The 19,040-nt window shown below is 40.3% G+C and overlaps 1 protein-coding gene and 1 long non-coding RNA gene across 2 annotated transcripts in view; one reads left to right on the top strand and one right to left on the bottom strand.

Moving 5' to 3' along the window:
• Positions 1-1,494: 1,494 nt before the first annotated feature.
• LOC140677629 (uncharacterized) overlaps positions 1,495-19,040 on the bottom strand; it is a 100,135-nt gene continuing 82,589 nt past the window's right edge. Inside the window, exons 7-8 of the long non-coding RNA XR_012049417.1 lie at positions 2,238-2,396; positions 1,495-1,852 (exon numbers count right to left, since the gene is read on the bottom strand). This is a non-coding gene — a long non-coding RNA (uncharacterized lncRNA). The remainder of the gene's footprint in view (positions 1,853-2,237; positions 2,397-19,040) is intronic.
• On the top strand, positions 2,229-5,467 carry LOC133577804 (carbohydrate sulfotransferase 3-like). The gene is made up of 2 exons (XM_061931831.1): positions 2,229-2,434; positions 3,385-5,467. Exons 1-2 carry the CDS (start codon positions 2,355-2,357, stop codon positions 4,586-4,588), a joined length of 1,284 nt encoding a protein of 427 aa, XP_061787815.1. The 5' UTR covers positions 2,229-2,354; the 3' UTR covers positions 4,589-5,467.

Raw genomic sequence — 19,040 nt, forward strand, 5'->3', positions numbered from 1 at the left:
GGTGCCTTCACAGATGCGTAAGTTACCCATGCCTTGGGCACTAATACACCCCCATACCATCACAGATGCTGGCTTTTCAACTTTGCGCCGAGAACAATCCGGGTGGTCCTTTTTCTGTTTGCTCCGGAGGACAAAACATCTACATTTTCCAAAAACAATTTGAAATGTGGACTTTTAGACTTTGCATCAGTCCATCTTGGATGAGCTCGAGCCCAACGAAGCCGGCGGCGTTTCTGGGTGTTGTTGATAAATGGCTTTCGCTTTGCATAGTAGAGTTTTAACTTGCACTTACAGATGTAGCGACGAACTGTAGTTACCGACAGTGGTTTTCTGAAGTGTTCCTTGAGCCCATGTGGTGATATCCTTTACAGACTGATGTCGCTTTTTGATGCAGTACCGCCTGAGGGATCCAAGGTCACGGGCATTCAATGTTACGTGCAGTGATTTCTCCAGAACCTTTTGATGATATTACGGACCGTAGATGGTGAAATCCCTAAATTCCTTGCAATAGCTGGTTGAGAAATGTTGTTCTCAAACTGTTGGACAATTTGCTCACGCATTTGTTGACAAAGTGGTGACCCTCGCCCCATCCTTGTTTGTGAATGACTGAGCATTTCATGGACGCTGCTTTTATACCCAACCATGGCACCCACCTGTTCCCAATTAGCCTGTTCACCAACAGCATGTTCGAGGATTGGATGAAGGTCAAAAAGCAATTTTCTTATGTGGTGACTTTAATATTGACCTATTGAACTCGGACAAGCATGAGTTTGTATCCTAAAACCCCAAAGCCAAGTAGAATCACAAGAAACTGAGCTAAGCGTATTGATAATGTATTTACTAATGATTTTGATAATAATGCTACAAGTGGTCTGCTAAGAACCGACATCAGTGATCCCATCCGGGAGGAGCTCAAAGTAAAGCCGCTGCTCCTCCACATGGAGAGGAGCCAGATGAGGTGGTTCGGGCATCTGGTCAGGATGCCACCCGACCGCCTCCCTCGGGAGGTGTTTAGGGCACGTCCGACCGGTAGGAGGCCACGGGGAAGACCCAGGACACGTTGGGAAGACTATGTCTCCCGGCTGACCTGGGAACGCCTCGGGATCCCCCGGGAGGAGCTGGACGAAGTGGCTGGGGAGAGGGAAGTCTGGGCTTCCCTGCTTAGGCTGCTGCCTCCACGACCCGACCTCGGATAAGCGGAAGAAGATGGATGGATGGATGGGCTAGAAAACAATCCATACAGTCAAAGCCAAAGATTTGCTTGCTCATACACGAGAACATGCACAACTGACAACACATCGCTCTAACTAATCAACTAAGCGATCTCTTCTCCCACCAGTTGTTGATGATAACAATGCTAAACCTGAAAAAGACTCATATGGCCATTAACGACCACATGCAATTGCAAGGTAGAGGCTGGTTATTAACGATAACCACCATTGTTCACCATAGACACAATCAGAAATAATGAAAATAGGCCTCAAAGTGGGGCAAGTTGCAGAAATGCAGCAATGTTTAATACGTGGGACAAAGCATGACTGCTGTAGACAAGTGTAATAATAATAATAATAACAGTAATTATTATCATTAAGACTAATTGCACCCTCAAAGCAATCTTGGGCTTTCCAGTTTCCTACATGTATTTTGGTGGCATGATACACTTTCTGAGTTCTAGACCTTGACAATCTGCCAAACGCCTCGTAAAAGAACAAGTCCACATTATGAATGGGGACTGCGAGCCATCACCAGCACCTTAGCAGATGTCCCACGGTATCAGTAGCTCACGTCGCAGTGTTGAAAAGATCTCCTCCCAGTGTTGACGAGCAGGAGCAGCTGCCTGTTAGGACCACAACTGTAGGCAGGGACAGAAGAAGGGGGGTACCTGTGGGAATTTGGACCCTACGAGTAGTTTTTGAAGCTAATGAGAGCCTATTTTGAAGAACAAGGCCCACTGGCAGACTTTTATTTTCAGTTTCTGACCAGCGTTCACTGGAGAGTTGGGTGGGCACGTTCCCGAGATGCACGGCTGCACTTAAGATAACAAGCACATCCTGGTGGTGGGGAAGCTCTGAATTAGTCGCACTATTCTTACTTTCCCACTCAGGATGTGATATTTTAGTCTGCCTTCAAAACCCCCAGTAACTGTGGTCATGACTGTGCATGAACAACTTCCCCCTTGTCATGACTTAAGAGTACAAATATGCAAAATGTCTTAAGTTGCTGTCGGCTTTACCCACAGGTGGAAACGTGTCCGCTGCGGCGAGTCCGAATAGCGGCGAGGCTCTTTGAAGGTGACGTTGCTGGAGATTTGGCAGAACCCGTTGGAGAAGCAGCTTGTAGAAGCATCCAAGAGGATGAGGATCAAGTACGGCATACCCGTCATCTTCTTCCTGGCGCTTGTGATCATTGAGAAGGAGAGCAACATTATCTCCAGGTGAGTGTGTGTCGGCTCATGTCCAAATTAGATGAAATTCTCTAGACGCAAAGTTCGGCAAGGTTGAAAACGATACCAGTTTTTGGCACCCTTCCACAGGAGTATCAGGGTATTCAATCAGTCAAATTGAACAGTCCAGTTGCGATTAATTGATCGATTGTTCAGTCATACTGAACAGTCCAGTTGCGATCGATTGTTCAGTCAAACTGAACAGTCCAGTCAAACTGAACCGTCCAGTTGCTATCGATTGATTGGTTGTTCAATCAAACTGAACAGTCCAGTTGGAATTAATTTGATCGATTGTTTGGTCATACTGAACAGTCCAGTTGCGATCGATTGATTGGTTGTTTGGTAAAACTGAACAGTCCAGTTGCGATCTATTAATTGGTTGTTCAGTCAACCTAACAGGCCAGTTGCGATCGATTGATTGATTGTTCAGTCATACTGAACAGTCAAGTTGCGATCGACTGATCAGTCAAATTGAACAGTCCAGTTGGAATTAATTTGATCGATTGTTCAGTCAAACTGAACACTCCAGGTGCGATCAACTGATTGGTTGTTCAGTCAAACTGAACAGTCTGCTTGCGATCGATTGATCAGTCAAACTGAACAGTCCAGTTGCGATCGATTGATCAGTCAAACTGAACAGTCCAGTTGCGATCAATTGATAAGTCAAACTGAACAGTCCAGTTGCGATCGATTAATCAGTCAAACTGTACAGGCCAGTTGCGATTGATTGATCAACACTCAATATTTAAACTTAAACTTTTTCAAATTTAAAGTTCATTTTTTCAACTACAAAACTTTTGCCCGTAATATAGCTGTCCGACAACTACTGTAGATGCACATCTAACCAAGGGAAAAACCTTTGACTTTTCTGGGTCTGATTTGACTATTTTTACGGGGTCTCTGAGTGAATGAAAGCTTTAAAACTTGTGATTCCTTCTCAGGGTCTCGGATAAGCTGGCGTCCAAGCAGACCCCCCAGACTCCCATACAACCAGGGGGTTTGACCAGCGCGGCAAGAAAGCACAATGCTTCCGTGGCCTCGGCCTTCAGGCTGATGAAGTGGCGCCTGGAAAACTTCAACGACTACCAGGCGGCGAATGGCAGGAAGCACATCCTCCTCTTAGCCACCACCAGAACGGGCTCCTCTTTCGTGGGCGAGTTTTTCAACCAGCAGGGCGACAACATGTTCTACCTGTACGAGCCGCTGTGGCATGTGGAGAAGATGCTGACGCTTGCGACGGGCGGCACCAACGCCACGGCCGTCGCCAAAGCGTACCCCGAGGTGCTAAGACAGCTCTTCCAGTGTGATTTCTCCCTGCTTGAGAGCTTCATTGACCCCCTCCCCACAGATCACACTACCGCCTCGCTGTTCCGTAGGGAGTCTAGCATCTCCCTGTGTGAGAAGGCGGTCTGCAGCCCCTTTGTAAAAGGGGTCTTTGAGCGGCATCATTGCAGGAGCAGGCGCTGTGGGCCCCTCAACCTGACCTTGGCGTCAGAGTCCTGCCTCCACAAGGAACATAGAGCCATTAAGTCAGTGAGGGTGCGCCAGCTGGAAATCCTCCGCCCCCTCGTGGAGGACCCGCGTTTGGACGTGAAATTCATCCATCTGGTTCGGGATCCCCGCGCCGTCCTGGCCTCCCGCATGGTGGCCTTTGCTGCCAAATACAAGAACTGGAAGCAGTGGGCCACGGACGGCGACGAGCCCCTCGACGACAACGAGGTTAAGAAGCTGAAGAGCAACTGCGACACCATTAGAATGTCAGCCCAGGCGGGCCTGAGGCGGCCGGCGTGGCTGCGCGGGCGCTACATGCTGGTGCGCTACGAGGACATCGCCCGCTTCCCCATGAGAAAGGCCGGCGAGATGTACAAGTTCGCCGGGATCCCCTTCACGCCGCAGGTTAAGGCGTGGGTCCTGAAAAACACGCGGGCCTCCAAGGAGACGAGCGGCCTTTACTCCACGCAGAAGAACTCCTCCGAGCAGGTGGAGAAGTGGAGGTTCACGCTGCCCTTCAAAATAGCACAGGTGGTGCAAGAAGTCTGCGGTCCTACGCTGAAGCTTTTCGGCTACAAATTGGTCTCAAGCGAGGAGATGTTAACGGACAAGTCCATAAATTTAATCGAAGATAAAGTTTTTGACTTTTTATAGACCTCCAGAGCAGGGATATTTAACTAGACTATTTTGGGGGTGAAGAAGCAGCTGAGCCGGAAGGCAAAGCTCTCAATTTACCGGTCGATCTACGTTCCCATCCTCACCTATGGTCATGAGCTTTGGGTTATGACCAAAAGGACAAGATCACGGGTACAAGCGGCCAAAATGAGTTTCCTCCGCAGGGTGGCGGGGCTCTCCCTTAGAGATAGGGTGAGAAGCTCTGCCATCCGAAGGGAGCTCAAAGTAAAGCCGCTGCTTCTCCACATCGAGAGGAGCCAGATGAGGTGGTTCGGGCATCTGGTCAGGATGCCACCCGAACGCCTCCCTAGGGAGGTGTTTAGGGCACGTCCGATCGATAGGAGGCCACGGGGAAGACCCAGGACACGTTGGGAAGACTTTGTCTCCCGGCTGGCCTAGGGACGCCTCAGAATCTACCTGGAGGAGCTGGACGAAGTGGCTGGGGAGGGAAAAGTCTGGGCTTCTCTGCTTAGGCTGCTGCCCCAGCAACCCGACCTCGGATAAGCGGAAGAAAATGGATGGATATTTTGGGGGCCACATTTCCATAAAGCTAAGGACCCTTCACTATTATTGTTATTTTGTCTCTTCCTGAAAACAGGTGTCCTCTAGAGAGGACATTTTGGTCTGAGTTACATGTACTGCAAAAATGGTAGTCAAAGATCATCTATATGACAGCACTCGACACTGTAAGAAATGTTTTACAGTGATTTCGCGATAAAAAAAACAAACTGGCAGCTCAGTCATCAGAAATTAACGTTTTTTTCATATACAGTACTGTATTTTCCGGACCATAGGGCGCACCGTATTATAAGGCGCACTGCCGATGAATGGTCTATTCTGATCTTGTTTCATATATTAGGCGCATTAAAGGAGTCATATTATTATTTTTTTTTTCTAAATGTAAAACACTTCCTTGTGGTCTACATAACATGTGATGGTGGTTCTTTGGTCAAAATGTTGCATAGATGATGTTTTACAGATCATCTTTAAGCCGCTTTCTGACAGTTGCTTCCGGATGCGCCGTTTTGTTGGCGGTCTTATTTACGTGGCTCACCTTCGACAGCGTCTTCTCCCCGTCATCTTTGTTGTAGCGGTGTAGCGTGCAAGGACGGGAGTGGATGAAGTGTCAAAAGATGGAGGTAACTGTTTTAATGACATTCAGACTTTACTTCAATCAATAACGGAGCAGCATCTCCTCATCCGGAAACACACCGGAAATGTGTCCCGTGAAAAACCGTCCGACCGGAACTCTCTAATAACGAAAGCTCCTTGGGTGAATAATGTAAACTCACTACACCGGTATGTTTTAGCGCTTTCATGGCGAGTTTATTGACAGATATAAGTAAGACCTTTACACTACTTTATATCAGAAATAGCAACAGAGGAGGATGAATGTCATACAACAAGAAGATAGAGAACATTATCGACTACGGTGTCGACACAGACTACAAAGGCGGATGCGCGCAAATTTTCAGGATTTACGCATCAGCAGGTACCAGAAGGTAAGAAAAGTTGCTTTTGCATAATATTGCGAAACAAAATGCCAGATAATATTTATTACCTTATACACACGCCATAATAATACTGGTATGTTTAATGCACCGACAATCCTTAAAGCGGTGTGGCTTCATAGCTTACCAAAGTCGTACTAAAAACATTTTGATAGATTTTTGAGCGGCGTGTGTAATGTTCTATATTTTTAATGGAACGTATAACATGTTGGTGTTGTTTACTTGAGACCCATCATAGTGCAGTATACACGTATCTCTTATGTTTCACTGCCATTTACTGGTTTGATTGATTGATTGATTGAAACTTTTATTCGTAGATTGCAGAGTACAGTACATATTCCGTACAATTGTCCACTAAATGGTAACACCCGAATAAGTTTTTCAACTTGTTTAAATCGGGGTCCACGTTAATCAATTCATGGTAACACTTACCATTACACCATGTACCAAATCAAATTGCTTCGAGGTCGGTAAGCACAACCAGAATTATTATGTACATTAGGCGCACCGGGTTAAAAGGCCCACTGTCGAGTTTTGAGAAAAAAAAGAAGAGGATTGTAAGTGTGCCTTATAGTCTGGAAAATACGGTAAACAATCTAATCAAAACAACAATCATATATTTTATGGTGGAACAAAACAAAATGGGCAGATCAATTGTATGAGTTTCACTGTCAACATAACAATGATACCTTTTTTCAATTTACAGTCATTCGGTGTAAAAACCACCATCAATTTTACTAGGGATGTCCAATAATGGCTTTTTACCGATACCGATATCAACCGATACCGCTATGTATACAGTCGTGGAATTAGCACATTATTATGCCTAATTTGGACAACCAAGTATGGTGAAGATAAGGTACTTTTAAAAAAAATTCATAAAATAAAATAAGATAAATAAATTAAAAACATTTTCTTGAATAAAAAAGAAAGTAAAACAATATAAAAACAGTTACATAGAAACTAGTAATTAATGAAAATGAGCAAAATGAAGTGTTAAAGGTTAGTACTATTAGTGGACCAGCAGCACGCACAATCATGTGTGCTTACGGACTGTATCCCTGCAATATATATTGATATATAATGTAGGAACCAGAATATTAATAACAGAAAGAAAGTGTACTAATTGTAAGTGTATTTTATAATTAAAAAAACGATACTGATAATAAAAAAACGATACCGATAATTTCCGATATTACATTTTAAAGCAGGCCGATATTATCGGACATCTCTAAATTTTACGGTTAAATTCTGGCAAGTGAGCTGTCAGTTTTTTTTGTTTTTTTTTACTGTAAAAATCTTAAGCAGTGTACTAGTTTTTGGGAATCTTCTGCAAAAAAAAACAAAAAACGAAACTCCCGGGCCGGACTTGGCCCGCAAACCGTCAGTTGAATAGACCCTGCTCTAGAGTCATTTATTTATTAGCTTCTTTACTTTTTTATTTAACATATTTAAAACAGTGTTGAGCACAGGTGAAAATATTACGACGATCTGTCCCTGGAGGTCAAAGCAAGCTTTTGTTTGTTTTTTTTGCACTCCTGACTATTCTGTCGCTGCGACACAACACAACACAGCCAACATAAACGTTCCTAAAAGAGAAAGTAAATGAGGGTTGTAACTGTTAACAAGCAAGCGCTGGGAAACTGTTTACGTCGCGCAGCCTCTGACTTTTTTTTTTTTTTTTTACACCGAAGAAACTCTAAATGAAATACAAGCGGTAGCTTTAAAAGCATGCTGGAGGAGGAATTTCCACTTCTGGATGTGCACGTTGCAGGTTGCACGCTTCTTTGGCTTACTGGGGGCTTGTTTGAAGTCACTGTAAGGACCAATTTGGTCAAAAACAGATGTTTACACTGCGGCCCGAATGCAAACATACCGTCTGCAGCTGGTTTGCGGATTGGTGCCAGGTTTGTTTGCGAGTCCCCCGTCTATTGACACAGGTCTCCTGGCTTGCGCTTCTTAAAAATCCAGGTTGTATATGTTTTTTGTTGCAATAAAGCTGCTTCCACACACTTGTGCACTAAGTCCTGTCATTGTGAGCACGGCTAGTTTACCACCCCACTTTGATCTCTTTCAGTCATCATTGAGCAATAGGACGGTGTCAAAGTGAACGGAATCAAACAAAAAGAGGTCAGACTTCCACCAAGAATGAAATGTCAACAAATGTGACCTAATATTTACAACTTTTGGTTCTAACTCGGCTTCTAGAACTTATTGCTCATCCTCTTTGTGCTCGGGCTCTAAAATATAAGGTTCTGGATCATAATTTTCCCCCCAAAGTAATCGTTGTGGGCTCTCAAAAGGTCTGTTTGATTAGGATTGTTGTTGATGGGGAAGGGATCTGTGGTTCCTAACTTAGACTTAGACTTAGATGTAGACAAACTGAATTGATCCACAAGGGAAATTGTTCCACACAGTAGCTCAGTTACAAAAGGATAGAAGGGATAATGCACACAAGGGCACAAAAAGAGGGCAAAAACAAAAGGTATAAAGTAGACTAAAAATGTACCTAAGTAGCAATAGAAAATATAACATATATGTAATATTTACATATAATATATACAATATATAATATGTACTGATATACTAATATAATTATATTTGTGGGAATGCTCCGAAGCAATTACCGTATTTTTCGGAGTATAAGTCGCACCTGCCGAAAATGCATAATAAAAAAGGAAAAAAACATATATAAGTCGCACTGGAGCCCGGCCAAACTATGAAAAAACCTGTGACTTATAGTCCCAAAAATACGGTAATCTGTTTATTAAACTTCTTCAACTTCTTCAGCCTATTCCGGAATCGCAGGCTTTTACTTTGACAAATTTCAAAAATTCCCAGATTTCCCAGAATTCCAGGTTTTCCGGGACATTTTTCCCCATTCAACATTATTTAGCCATTTTTCAAACTTCCACCATTTACACATTTTTTCTACCGGTTCAAACCATTCCACCTTCAACACATTCCACCATCCTGGAAATTTAAACTACCTTTTTTTCCAAATTCAAAGTAATTCCAGGATTTTACAGAATTCCAGGTTTTCCGGGACATTTTTCCCCATTCAAAATGAATTAGCCATTTTTCAAACTTCCACCATTTCCACATTTTTTCTACCGGTTCAAATCATTTCACCTTCAACACATTCCACCGTCCTGGAAATTTAAACTACCTTTTTTTTTTTTAAGTTCAAAGTAATTCCAGGATTTTACAGAATTCCAGGTTTTCTGGGACATTTTTTCCCCATTCAAAATGAATTAGCCCTTTTTCAAACTTCCACCATTTCCACAGTTTTTCTACCGGTTCAAACCATTCCACCATTCTGGAAATTTAAACTACCTTTTTTTTCCAAGTTCAAAGTAATTCCAGGATTTTCCAGAATTCCAGGTTTTCCGGGACATTTTTCCCCATTCAAAATGAATTAGCCCTTTTTCAAACTTCCACCATTTTTTTCTACCGGTTCAAATCATTCCACCTTCAACACATTCCACCATCCTGGAAATTTAAACTACCTTTTTTTTCCCCAAGTTCAAAGTAATTCCAGGATTTTCCAGAATTCCAGGTTTTCCGGGACATTTTTCCCCATTCAAAATGACTCAGCCATTTTTCACACTTCCACCATTTCCAAATTTTTTCTACCGGTTCAAACCATTCCACCTTCAACACATTCCACTATCCTGGAAATTTGAACTACCTTTTTTCCAAGATCAAAGTAATTCCAGAATTTTCCAGAATTCCAGGTTTTCCGGGACATTTTTCCCCATTCAAAATGAATTAGCCATTTTTCAAACTTCCACCATTTCCAAATTTTTTCTACCGGTTCAAACCATTCCACCTGCAACACATTCCACCATCCTGGAAATTTAAACTATGTTTTCTTCCAAGTTCAAAGTAATTCCAGGATTTTCCAGAATTCCTGGTTTTCCAAAGCCCTATTTCCACCCTTTTTCCTGGCGACTACTTCTTCCACATTTTTCAACCCACTTCAACCGTTCCACCATCAAAACATTCCTCATAATAAGGACAAAAAACAAAGTTGTTTTTGAACAGGAAAAATTCCTGGTTTTCCCAAAATTCCAGGAATTCCGTAATACTATTTCTCAATTCAACATGTTACTACCGTATTTTTCGGACTATAAGTCGCAGTTTTTTTCATAGTTTGGCCGGATATTATCGGCCGATAAATGCTTTAAAATGTAATATTGGAAATTATCGGCATCGGTTTCAAAAAGTACAATTTATGACTTTTTAAAACGCCGCTGTACGGAGTGGTACACGGACGTAAGGAGAAGTACAGAGCAGTTGCGTCTCCCAGTCATACTTATCAACCTTCCCGATTTTCTCGGGAGACTCCCGAATTTCTGTGCCCCTCCCGAAAATCTCCCGGGGCAACCATTCTCCCAAATTTCTCCCGATTTCCACTCAGGCAACAATATTGGGGGAGTGCCTTAAAGGCACTGCCTTTGCGTGCCGGCCCAGTCACATAATATCTAAGGCTTTTCACACACACAAGTGAATGCAGAGCATACTTGGTCAATAGCCATACAGGTCACAGTGAGGGTGGCCGTATAAACGACTTTAACACTGTTACAAATATGCGCCACACTGTGAACCCACACCAAACAAGAATGACAAACACATTTCGGGAGAACATCCGCACCGTAACACAACATAAACACAACAGAACAAATGCCCAGAATCCCTTGCAGCACTAACTCTTCCGGGACGCTACAATATAAATTGTCCCAAATTCCAAGCTGCTGTTTGGATAGATAGAAAGATAGTACTTTATTGATTCCTTCAGGAAAATTAAAATTCCAGCAGCAGTGTACAGAATTGAGATCGAATTTAAAAAGTAAATAATGGGGATACAAATGGAAACAGAATAGAATAATATTACAATAAGAATAAAAATAAAAATCAACAATGAGAATAAAAATATAACAGTAAAATAGGAATAAAACAAGAGAAACTAGGCAGTAGTGACCATGTTATGTTATTGTTTTGAGGCATGTTTAAAAAAAAAGAATGCACTTTGTGACTTCAATAATAAATATGGCAGTGCCATGTTGGCATTTTTTTCCATAACTTGAGTTGATTTATTTTGGAAAACCTTGTTACATTGTTTAATGCATCACAACAAAATGAGGCATAATAATGTGTTAATTCCACGACTGTATATATCGGTATCGGTTGATATCGGAATCGGTAATTAAGAGTTGGACAATATCGGAATATCGGCAAAAAAACCCATTATCGAACATTTCTAGGGGCGCTACAATATACCTCCCCCCACCCCCCAACCTCCTCATGCTCTCTCAGGGAGAGCATGTCCCAAATTCCAAGCTGCTGTTTTGAAGCATGTTAAAAAAAATAATGCACTTTGTGACTTCAATAATAAATATGGCAGTGCCATGTTGGCATTTTTTTCCATATCTTGAGTTGATTTATTTTGGAAGACCTTGTTACATTGTTTAATGCATCACAACAAAATTAGGCATAATAATGTGTTAATTCCATGACTGTATATATCGGTATCGGTTAATATCGGAATCGGTAATTAAGAGTTGGACAATATTGGAATTTCGGCAAAAAAAACCATTATCGAACATTTCTAGTTTTAATTGATTTTTAAATGCGCCACAAAACAACCCGTTTTGTACGCTGTTGATGTGCTTCAATGCCCAGTAGGGCGTAAATGTGTTCCTGTATAGCGTTTCTCCAGCAATGGTCATGTGGTGACATCAATGATGGTATTTTGAGAGGCAATCATTGAAGTTAAGTTAAGGTAAGTAAGTAAGTCGGACATCACTGAAGGCCTAGGTGGGAAACACACTTCAGAGGACGCGGGCTCTGAGGAGGATATGATAAATAACGAGGCCAGGCTGAAGTGACTACATGAGCTCGTGGGCTAGGACAGAAACCCTCAAAGCACATGTCATTATGACCTCATACTCTTATTCTTTAACCACGTCCAATGACAGCACAACAAACGCAAGACTTTTTTTGCACGGTGCTCTTTGACAATTGCGTTATTTTAGGTAAAAGGTGTGGCGTCTTATACGTGAAGTCGATCTACAAAAATGTCCAGATGTTTTTTTCTTTTTTTTTGGGGAACCCGGGCTGGCGTGTCTGGCCGCTGTGGAAGCCTACCGTGTGTTTACCAGCGCCGCCTGAGCTATTTCAGTTTTGTCAAGCCAGTCATTACTGAGACTTTGCATATCATGTGGTCGGGGACAAGTCACCGTGACCCCGCCCTGCTCCTCCTACACCATCTTTCCTTTACAGTAAGAAATACCTGATTTATGTGCTTTTTTTTTTCTAAACATCACTCACTGATGACTTTCTGAAAGACTTCAAGTACAAGGAGAAAGGGTGTGAGCCGTGCTGGGTGATTGTTTAAATATAAACCCTTCACACACACATACCACCAGAGGACATTGAGTGGACACACCCTCGCCACATTACCCTGAGGGGGTTGGAGATGAAAGGAAAAGTGAGTCGGGCCGCACATTAAACTGGCAAATAGTCATGACGGCTGCAGAAGGGACCTGCTTTTAGAAACATTTGTTCCAGGAGGATGTTTGATTTGACTTTTGAATTGGTCACACACACACACACACATACACACACACACACACACACGCACGCGTATATATGTATAGCTATTAGGGATGATGTTTGATAAGAAATTATCGAGTTCGAGCCCATTATCTGTCAAGACTGGGACTATGGCGTGATTTGTTCTCCCGTGGTGCAAATGATTTGGACCATACGTGGCGTGACGGTGAGTACATGATTTAATATAATGACAATAAAAAGGAACAAACAAAAGGCGCTCACAGTGGAGGTACAAAAATTGGCTATAAACACAAAATTTGCACAAAGGCAGAAACTATGAACAATGAAACAAAAACACTAACTGTGGCATTAATAAACAAAAACTTACTTGGCATGGACTATGAAGCAAGCAGCGTGAACATGGCATGAAACGTAAACATGGCATGAAGCAGAGTGCCGGGGGTGTGATGTCGCCAGGGAGACGTCCTGGCAACAATGGGTTTAAATAATAGTGACATGATTAAAGGCAGGTGCGTGAGTCGTGAGGGCAGGTGAAAACTAATGGGTTGCTATGGTGACAAACAAGAGTGCACAATGAGTCCAAACGTGGAACAGGTGAAACTAATGGGCAACCATGGAAACAAGACAAGGGAGTGAAAAGCAGGAACTAAAAAGAGTCCAAAACCAAGCAGAACATAACTTAAACAAAACATGATCACACAGACATGACATTATCGAATCCTCTTATCGAACCGATTCCTTATCGGTTCTCTTATCGAATCCAGATAGTTTGTTGTATATGGAAAAAACCCCACAATATTTGGTTTAACAAAAGCTCACTTTTATTTTATAAGAAAAAAATAAAATAAAATAAATAAATATTGACTGTTACCACCCCTAAAAAATAAAATAAATAAATATTGACTGTTGTTACCCAAAGTATATTAAGTGGGATTTTTCAGAAAAACAAATATATACAGTAACACAAAAACAACCTGTCTCTGTGACCACTTTAGGTTAATAGCCATGCCTTGAGGCGTTTTTTTCCGGTTCATCATTTTTGCTGCTTGTGTGACATCACAGGAAATGACGTAGCTCAGCCTAATGACTGAGCTACGTCATTTCCTATATATATATATATATATATATATATATATATATATATATATATATATATATATATATATATATATATATATATATATATATATATATATATATATATATATATACATATATATATATATATATATATATATATATATATGTGTGTGTATGTGTGTGTATGTGTGTTTTAATAATGTCATGTCTTAGGAAGCATTTAAAGCATAGTTAATGGTCATGTAAGTGTCAAAATAAGAATAAGAATGGGTTAAATTCTAAACACTTTTTGTTTCTTTCAATTTTATTCATGTCGTTACCATTTCCAACTTTAAAATGACCTGAAATATAAATTTAATTTTACAAAAAAATGTCTTGTTTGTAATATACAGTTCAAAAATAGTATAATAATTTTAACAAGAAATTTGGCAAAAATATATATTTTTTAAAGTGTTACATTTTATTATTCAAGACTTCTTTTTTTTTAAATATTTTGGTTCCGACTTTTAAAGATTCTTTATTTTTACTTTCCATTAAAATGCTAGTTTTTTTTTTTATTTCCCCCTTTTTCTTCTTCTTCTTTTTTTTAAATTTTTTTTTTACCAAAATTAGATTTTTTTTTTACCTGTAACCTTTTGAGATTTCCTGATAAAAAAAAAGGCTTTGGCTTGATGTAGCGACCAACTGTAGTTACTGTCAGTGGTTTTCTGAAGTGTTCCTGAGCCCATGTGGTGATATCCTTTACACCCTTATGTCGCTTTTTGATGCAGCACCGCCTGAGGGATTGAAGGTCTGTAATATCAACGCTTATGTGCAGTGATTTTTCCCAGATTTTCTGAACCTTTTGATGATATTACGGACCGTAGATGGTGAAATCCCTAAATTCCTTGCAATAGCTCGTTGAAAAATGTTGTTTTTAAACAATTTCCTCACGCATTTGTTCACAAAGCGGTGACCCTCGCCCCGTCCTTGTTTGTGAGTGACTGAGCATTTCATGGAAGCTGCTTTTATACCCAATCATGGCACCCACCTGTTCCCAATTAGCCTGTTCACCTGTGGCATGTTCCAAATAAGTGTTTGATGAGCATTCCTCAACTTTCTCAGTCTTTTTTGCCACTTGTGCCAGCTTTTTTTCAAAACATGTTGCAGGCATCAAATTCCAAACGAGCTATTATTTGCAGAAATTAACAACGTTTTCCAGTTGGAACGTTAAATATCTTGTCTTTGCAGTCTATTCAATTGAATATAGGTTGAAAAGGATTTGCAAATCATTGTATTCTGTTTTTATTTACCATTTACACAATGTGCCAACTTCACTGGCTTAGGGGTTTTGTAATAAATACTTCGAATAATGCAAAATCTCTCATACAAATCTAGTACATTTAGTGTTTTGCAGCCAAAAAAGTCTTTTAAGCACAACAAAGTATATGTCCAGTCTAGTGGATACATAAGAAACATTTTAGTTTCGTGGTTTTGTGTCATTTCAAGTCAAACACGAGTGCTACAAATTTTGCTGACTCTAATCACTTTTTTCACTAGCAGGCTAAAGAGGAAACAGAGTTCTTTTTTTTAAATTCCTCATCACACACTGATGTGAAAGTAAGATTGTCTGCGGTTGGCTTCCTGTTTGCACACTGCTGCTTCTTCTGCTGTAAAACGCCAATTAAAAAGAAGCATTGAAAAGGAATAAATCCAAATAAATCATGTCCTTTTTTGTTTGAGATTCAGGGAGAGAGAGAGAAAGTGTGTTATGAAGCTGAAGTGAGCACTGACTTTATGAAGTCATGTTTGATTTTGGCCCCAGGAGACCCAAAAACGAGGCCTTGACGCCATCCTGATGCTATCTGATGTTGAACAGAGACTCCAAGGCAAATACGCTCAAATATTTTGACCCGTTTTGCACTTTTATCAGAACTTTTATCACCTTTAGCCATTATGAGCTCATTGCTTGGACACGGCCTTACTTTAGATCCGAGACATTAATAACAGATAAACTGTAAAAGTGTGGATTATTCCACTACGTTCTAGACAGTAATAACATTTGTACTAGATATTCTGCAAGAGTAGGCCCCTCCCCTTTAGAAAAAAAAATATAACATTTTTTTTTGGGTGGTGGTGAAATCCTTGAATTGCCGCCGGGTACATAGTATGCGCCTGCCTAGAATTACCGCCGGGTCAAACTCGTTTCGCAAAATAATTAGCATATGCCTAGAATTTCCGCCGGGTCAAACTCGTCACGTCACGAGTGACACTTCACCTGTCATCATTTTCAAAATTTCAAAGCAGCTATGTTTTATTAATACAGGTAAAAGCCAGTAAATTAGAATATTTTGAAAAACTTGATTTATTTCAGTAATTGCATTCAAAAGGTGTAACTTGTACATTATATTTATTCATTGCACACAGACTGATGCATTCAAATGTTTATTTCATTTAATTTTGATGATTTGAAGTGGCAACAAATGAAAATCCAAAATTCCGTGTGTCACAAAATTAGAATATTACTTAAGGCTAATACAAAAAAGGGATTTTTAGAAATGTTGGCCAACTGAAAAGTATGAAAATGAAAAATATGAGCATGTACAATACTCAATACTTGGTTGGAGCTCCTTTTGCCTCAATTACTGCGTTAATGCGGCGTGGCATGGAGTCGATGAGTTTCTGGCACTGCTCAGGTGTTATGAGAGCCCAGGTTGCTCTGATAGTGGCCTTCAACTCTTCTGCGTTTTTGGGTCTGGCATTCTGCATCTTCCTTTTCACAATACCCCACAGATTTTCTATGGGGCTAAGGTCAGGGGAGTTGGCGGGCCAATTTAGAACAGAAATACCATGGTCCGTAAACCAGGCACGGGTAGATTTTGCGCTGTGTGCAGGCGCCAAGTCCTGTTGGAACTTGAAATCTCCATCCCCATAGAGCAGGTCAGCAGCAGGAAGCATGAAGTGCTCTAAAACTTGCTGGTAGACGGCTGCGTTGACCCTGGATCTCAGGAAACAGAGTGGACCGACACCAGCAGATGACATGGCACCCCAAACCATCACTGATGGTGGAAACTTTACACTAGACTTCAGGCAACGTGGATCCTGTGCCTCTCCTGTCTTCCTCCAGACTCTGGGACCTCGATTTCCAAAGGAAATGCAAAATTTGCATGGTTGGGTGATGGTTTGGGGTGCCATGTCATCTGCTGGTGTCGGTCCACTCTGTTTCCTGAGATCCAGGGTCAACGCAGTCGTCTACCAGCAAGTTTTAGAGCACTTCATGCTTCCTGCTGCTGACCTGCTCTATGGAGATGGAGATTTCAAGTTCCAACAGGACTTGGCGCCGGCACACAGCGCAAAATCTACCCGTGCCTGGTTTACGGACCATGGTATTTCTGTTCTAAATTGGCCCGCCAACTCCCCTGACCTTAGCCCCATAGAAAATCTGTGGGGTATTGTGAAAAGGAAGATGCAGAATGCCAGACCCAAAAACGCAGAAGAGTTGAAGGCCACTATCAGAGCAACCTGGGCTCTCATAACACCTGAGCAGTGCCAGAAACTCATCGACTCCATGCCACGCCGCATTAACGCAGTAATTGAGGCAAAAGGAGCTCCAACCAAGTATTGAGTATTGTACATGCTCATATTTTTCATTTTCATACTTTTCAGTTGGCCAACATTTCTAAAAATCCCTTTTTTGTATTAGCCTTAAGTAATATTCTAATTTTGTGACACACGGAATTTTGGATTTTCATTTGTTGCCACTTCAAATCATCAAAATTAAATGAAATAAACATTTGAATGCATCAGTCTGTGTGCAATGAATAAATATAATGTACAAGTTACACCTTTTGAATGCAATTACTGAAATAAATCAAGTTTTTCAAAATATTCTAATTTACTGGCTTTTACCTGTATACCGTAGCTTCGTGTGTCAAATATGAGTCATTAAATGACTCCCGCCTCCTGGTGGTAGAGGGCGCTAGTGATCCTTCCTGTGACTACTCTGCTGCAGAAGAAGTGACAACAAGCAGCAACAGTTAGCAGCGATCGTTTATTTTTTCCTCTCGCTTGCACTTTTAACATGGAGGATTACATATCCAAAATAAAACTGTTTTCTAAACTGGACTTTCAATCGAAGCAGGAAGTAATAATTAAAGGAAGATCTCCATCGAGACTTTTAAAACTGATTTTATTTTTATTGACATCCAGCATCAGACCTTCCAATCCATTACATCATATATCTATTGTCTGTCCTAAATGTCAAAATATTTTGCTGATAAGACTTCTATAAACAAGTTATCGATGCTTTTGTTCAGAAGGAGCTGCGCATGGACTTCATTTATAAGTAAAGGTAAGACCATAATAAAGTTTTTTTTTAATTAAATGTGCTTTTCATGATGGTATCCTAACATCACACTCAAATTTATAAGCGCAGGCCTAAATTGACCGCATGCCTTTGGTAAGCGCCGGAGTGAGAAGAGGTTTTAAATTAATTACCGCCCCGGCGCTACTTCAATGGAAATACGGTAGGTGTTATTTGCAGAATGGTTAGATGTCAGACGTGCTCATTTAAAGCCACAAAGCAATTGTGTACACCACTACCACTACCAAAACAAAAAACAAAATAACACTCATCATATTTTTTAAACCACTTACGTGTCTAATTAAAAAAAAAAAAAATAATAATAATTATGTTATAAAATGGTTAAACAAAAATAATTGAAGCATATATTTTATGACATTGCAATAATTTTGTTTTATTTTTGAACAAAGTATTAATAATATTGTACATATTATTTGTGTCAAATTAATATAGTTTGATAATTTTTGTACAACCGATACTAATATATATTTTTAATATTAATATTGATAATGGTATTAATTAAAACAAAGGGCAAATAAATAATTTTGTATAATTTAATTAAACAATGACATTAATAGTTTTTAACTAAGTCATTCCTTCTTTTGCTGTCATAACTTAGACAAAATGATGAAGCGAAAATGATTAAAGCACAATTTATTTTGATGACATTCCAATAATTTTGTTTTATTTTTGAACAATGTATTAATAATATTGTACATATTATTTGTGTCAAATTAATATAGTTTGATAATTTTTGTACAACCTATACTAATATATATTTTTAATATTAATATTGATAATGGTATTAATTAAAACAAAGGGCCAATAAATAATTTTGTACAATTTAATTAAACAATGACATTAATAGTTTTTAACTAAGTCATTCCTACTTTTGCTGTCATTACTTAGACAAAATGAT

Source organism: Nerophis lumbriciformis, linkage group LG39 (assembly GCF_033978685.3).
Source record: "Nerophis lumbriciformis linkage group LG39, RoL_Nlum_v2.1, whole genome shotgun sequence".
Classification (NCBI taxonomy): domain Eukaryota; kingdom Metazoa; phylum Chordata; class Actinopteri; order Syngnathiformes; family Syngnathidae; genus Nerophis; species Nerophis lumbriciformis.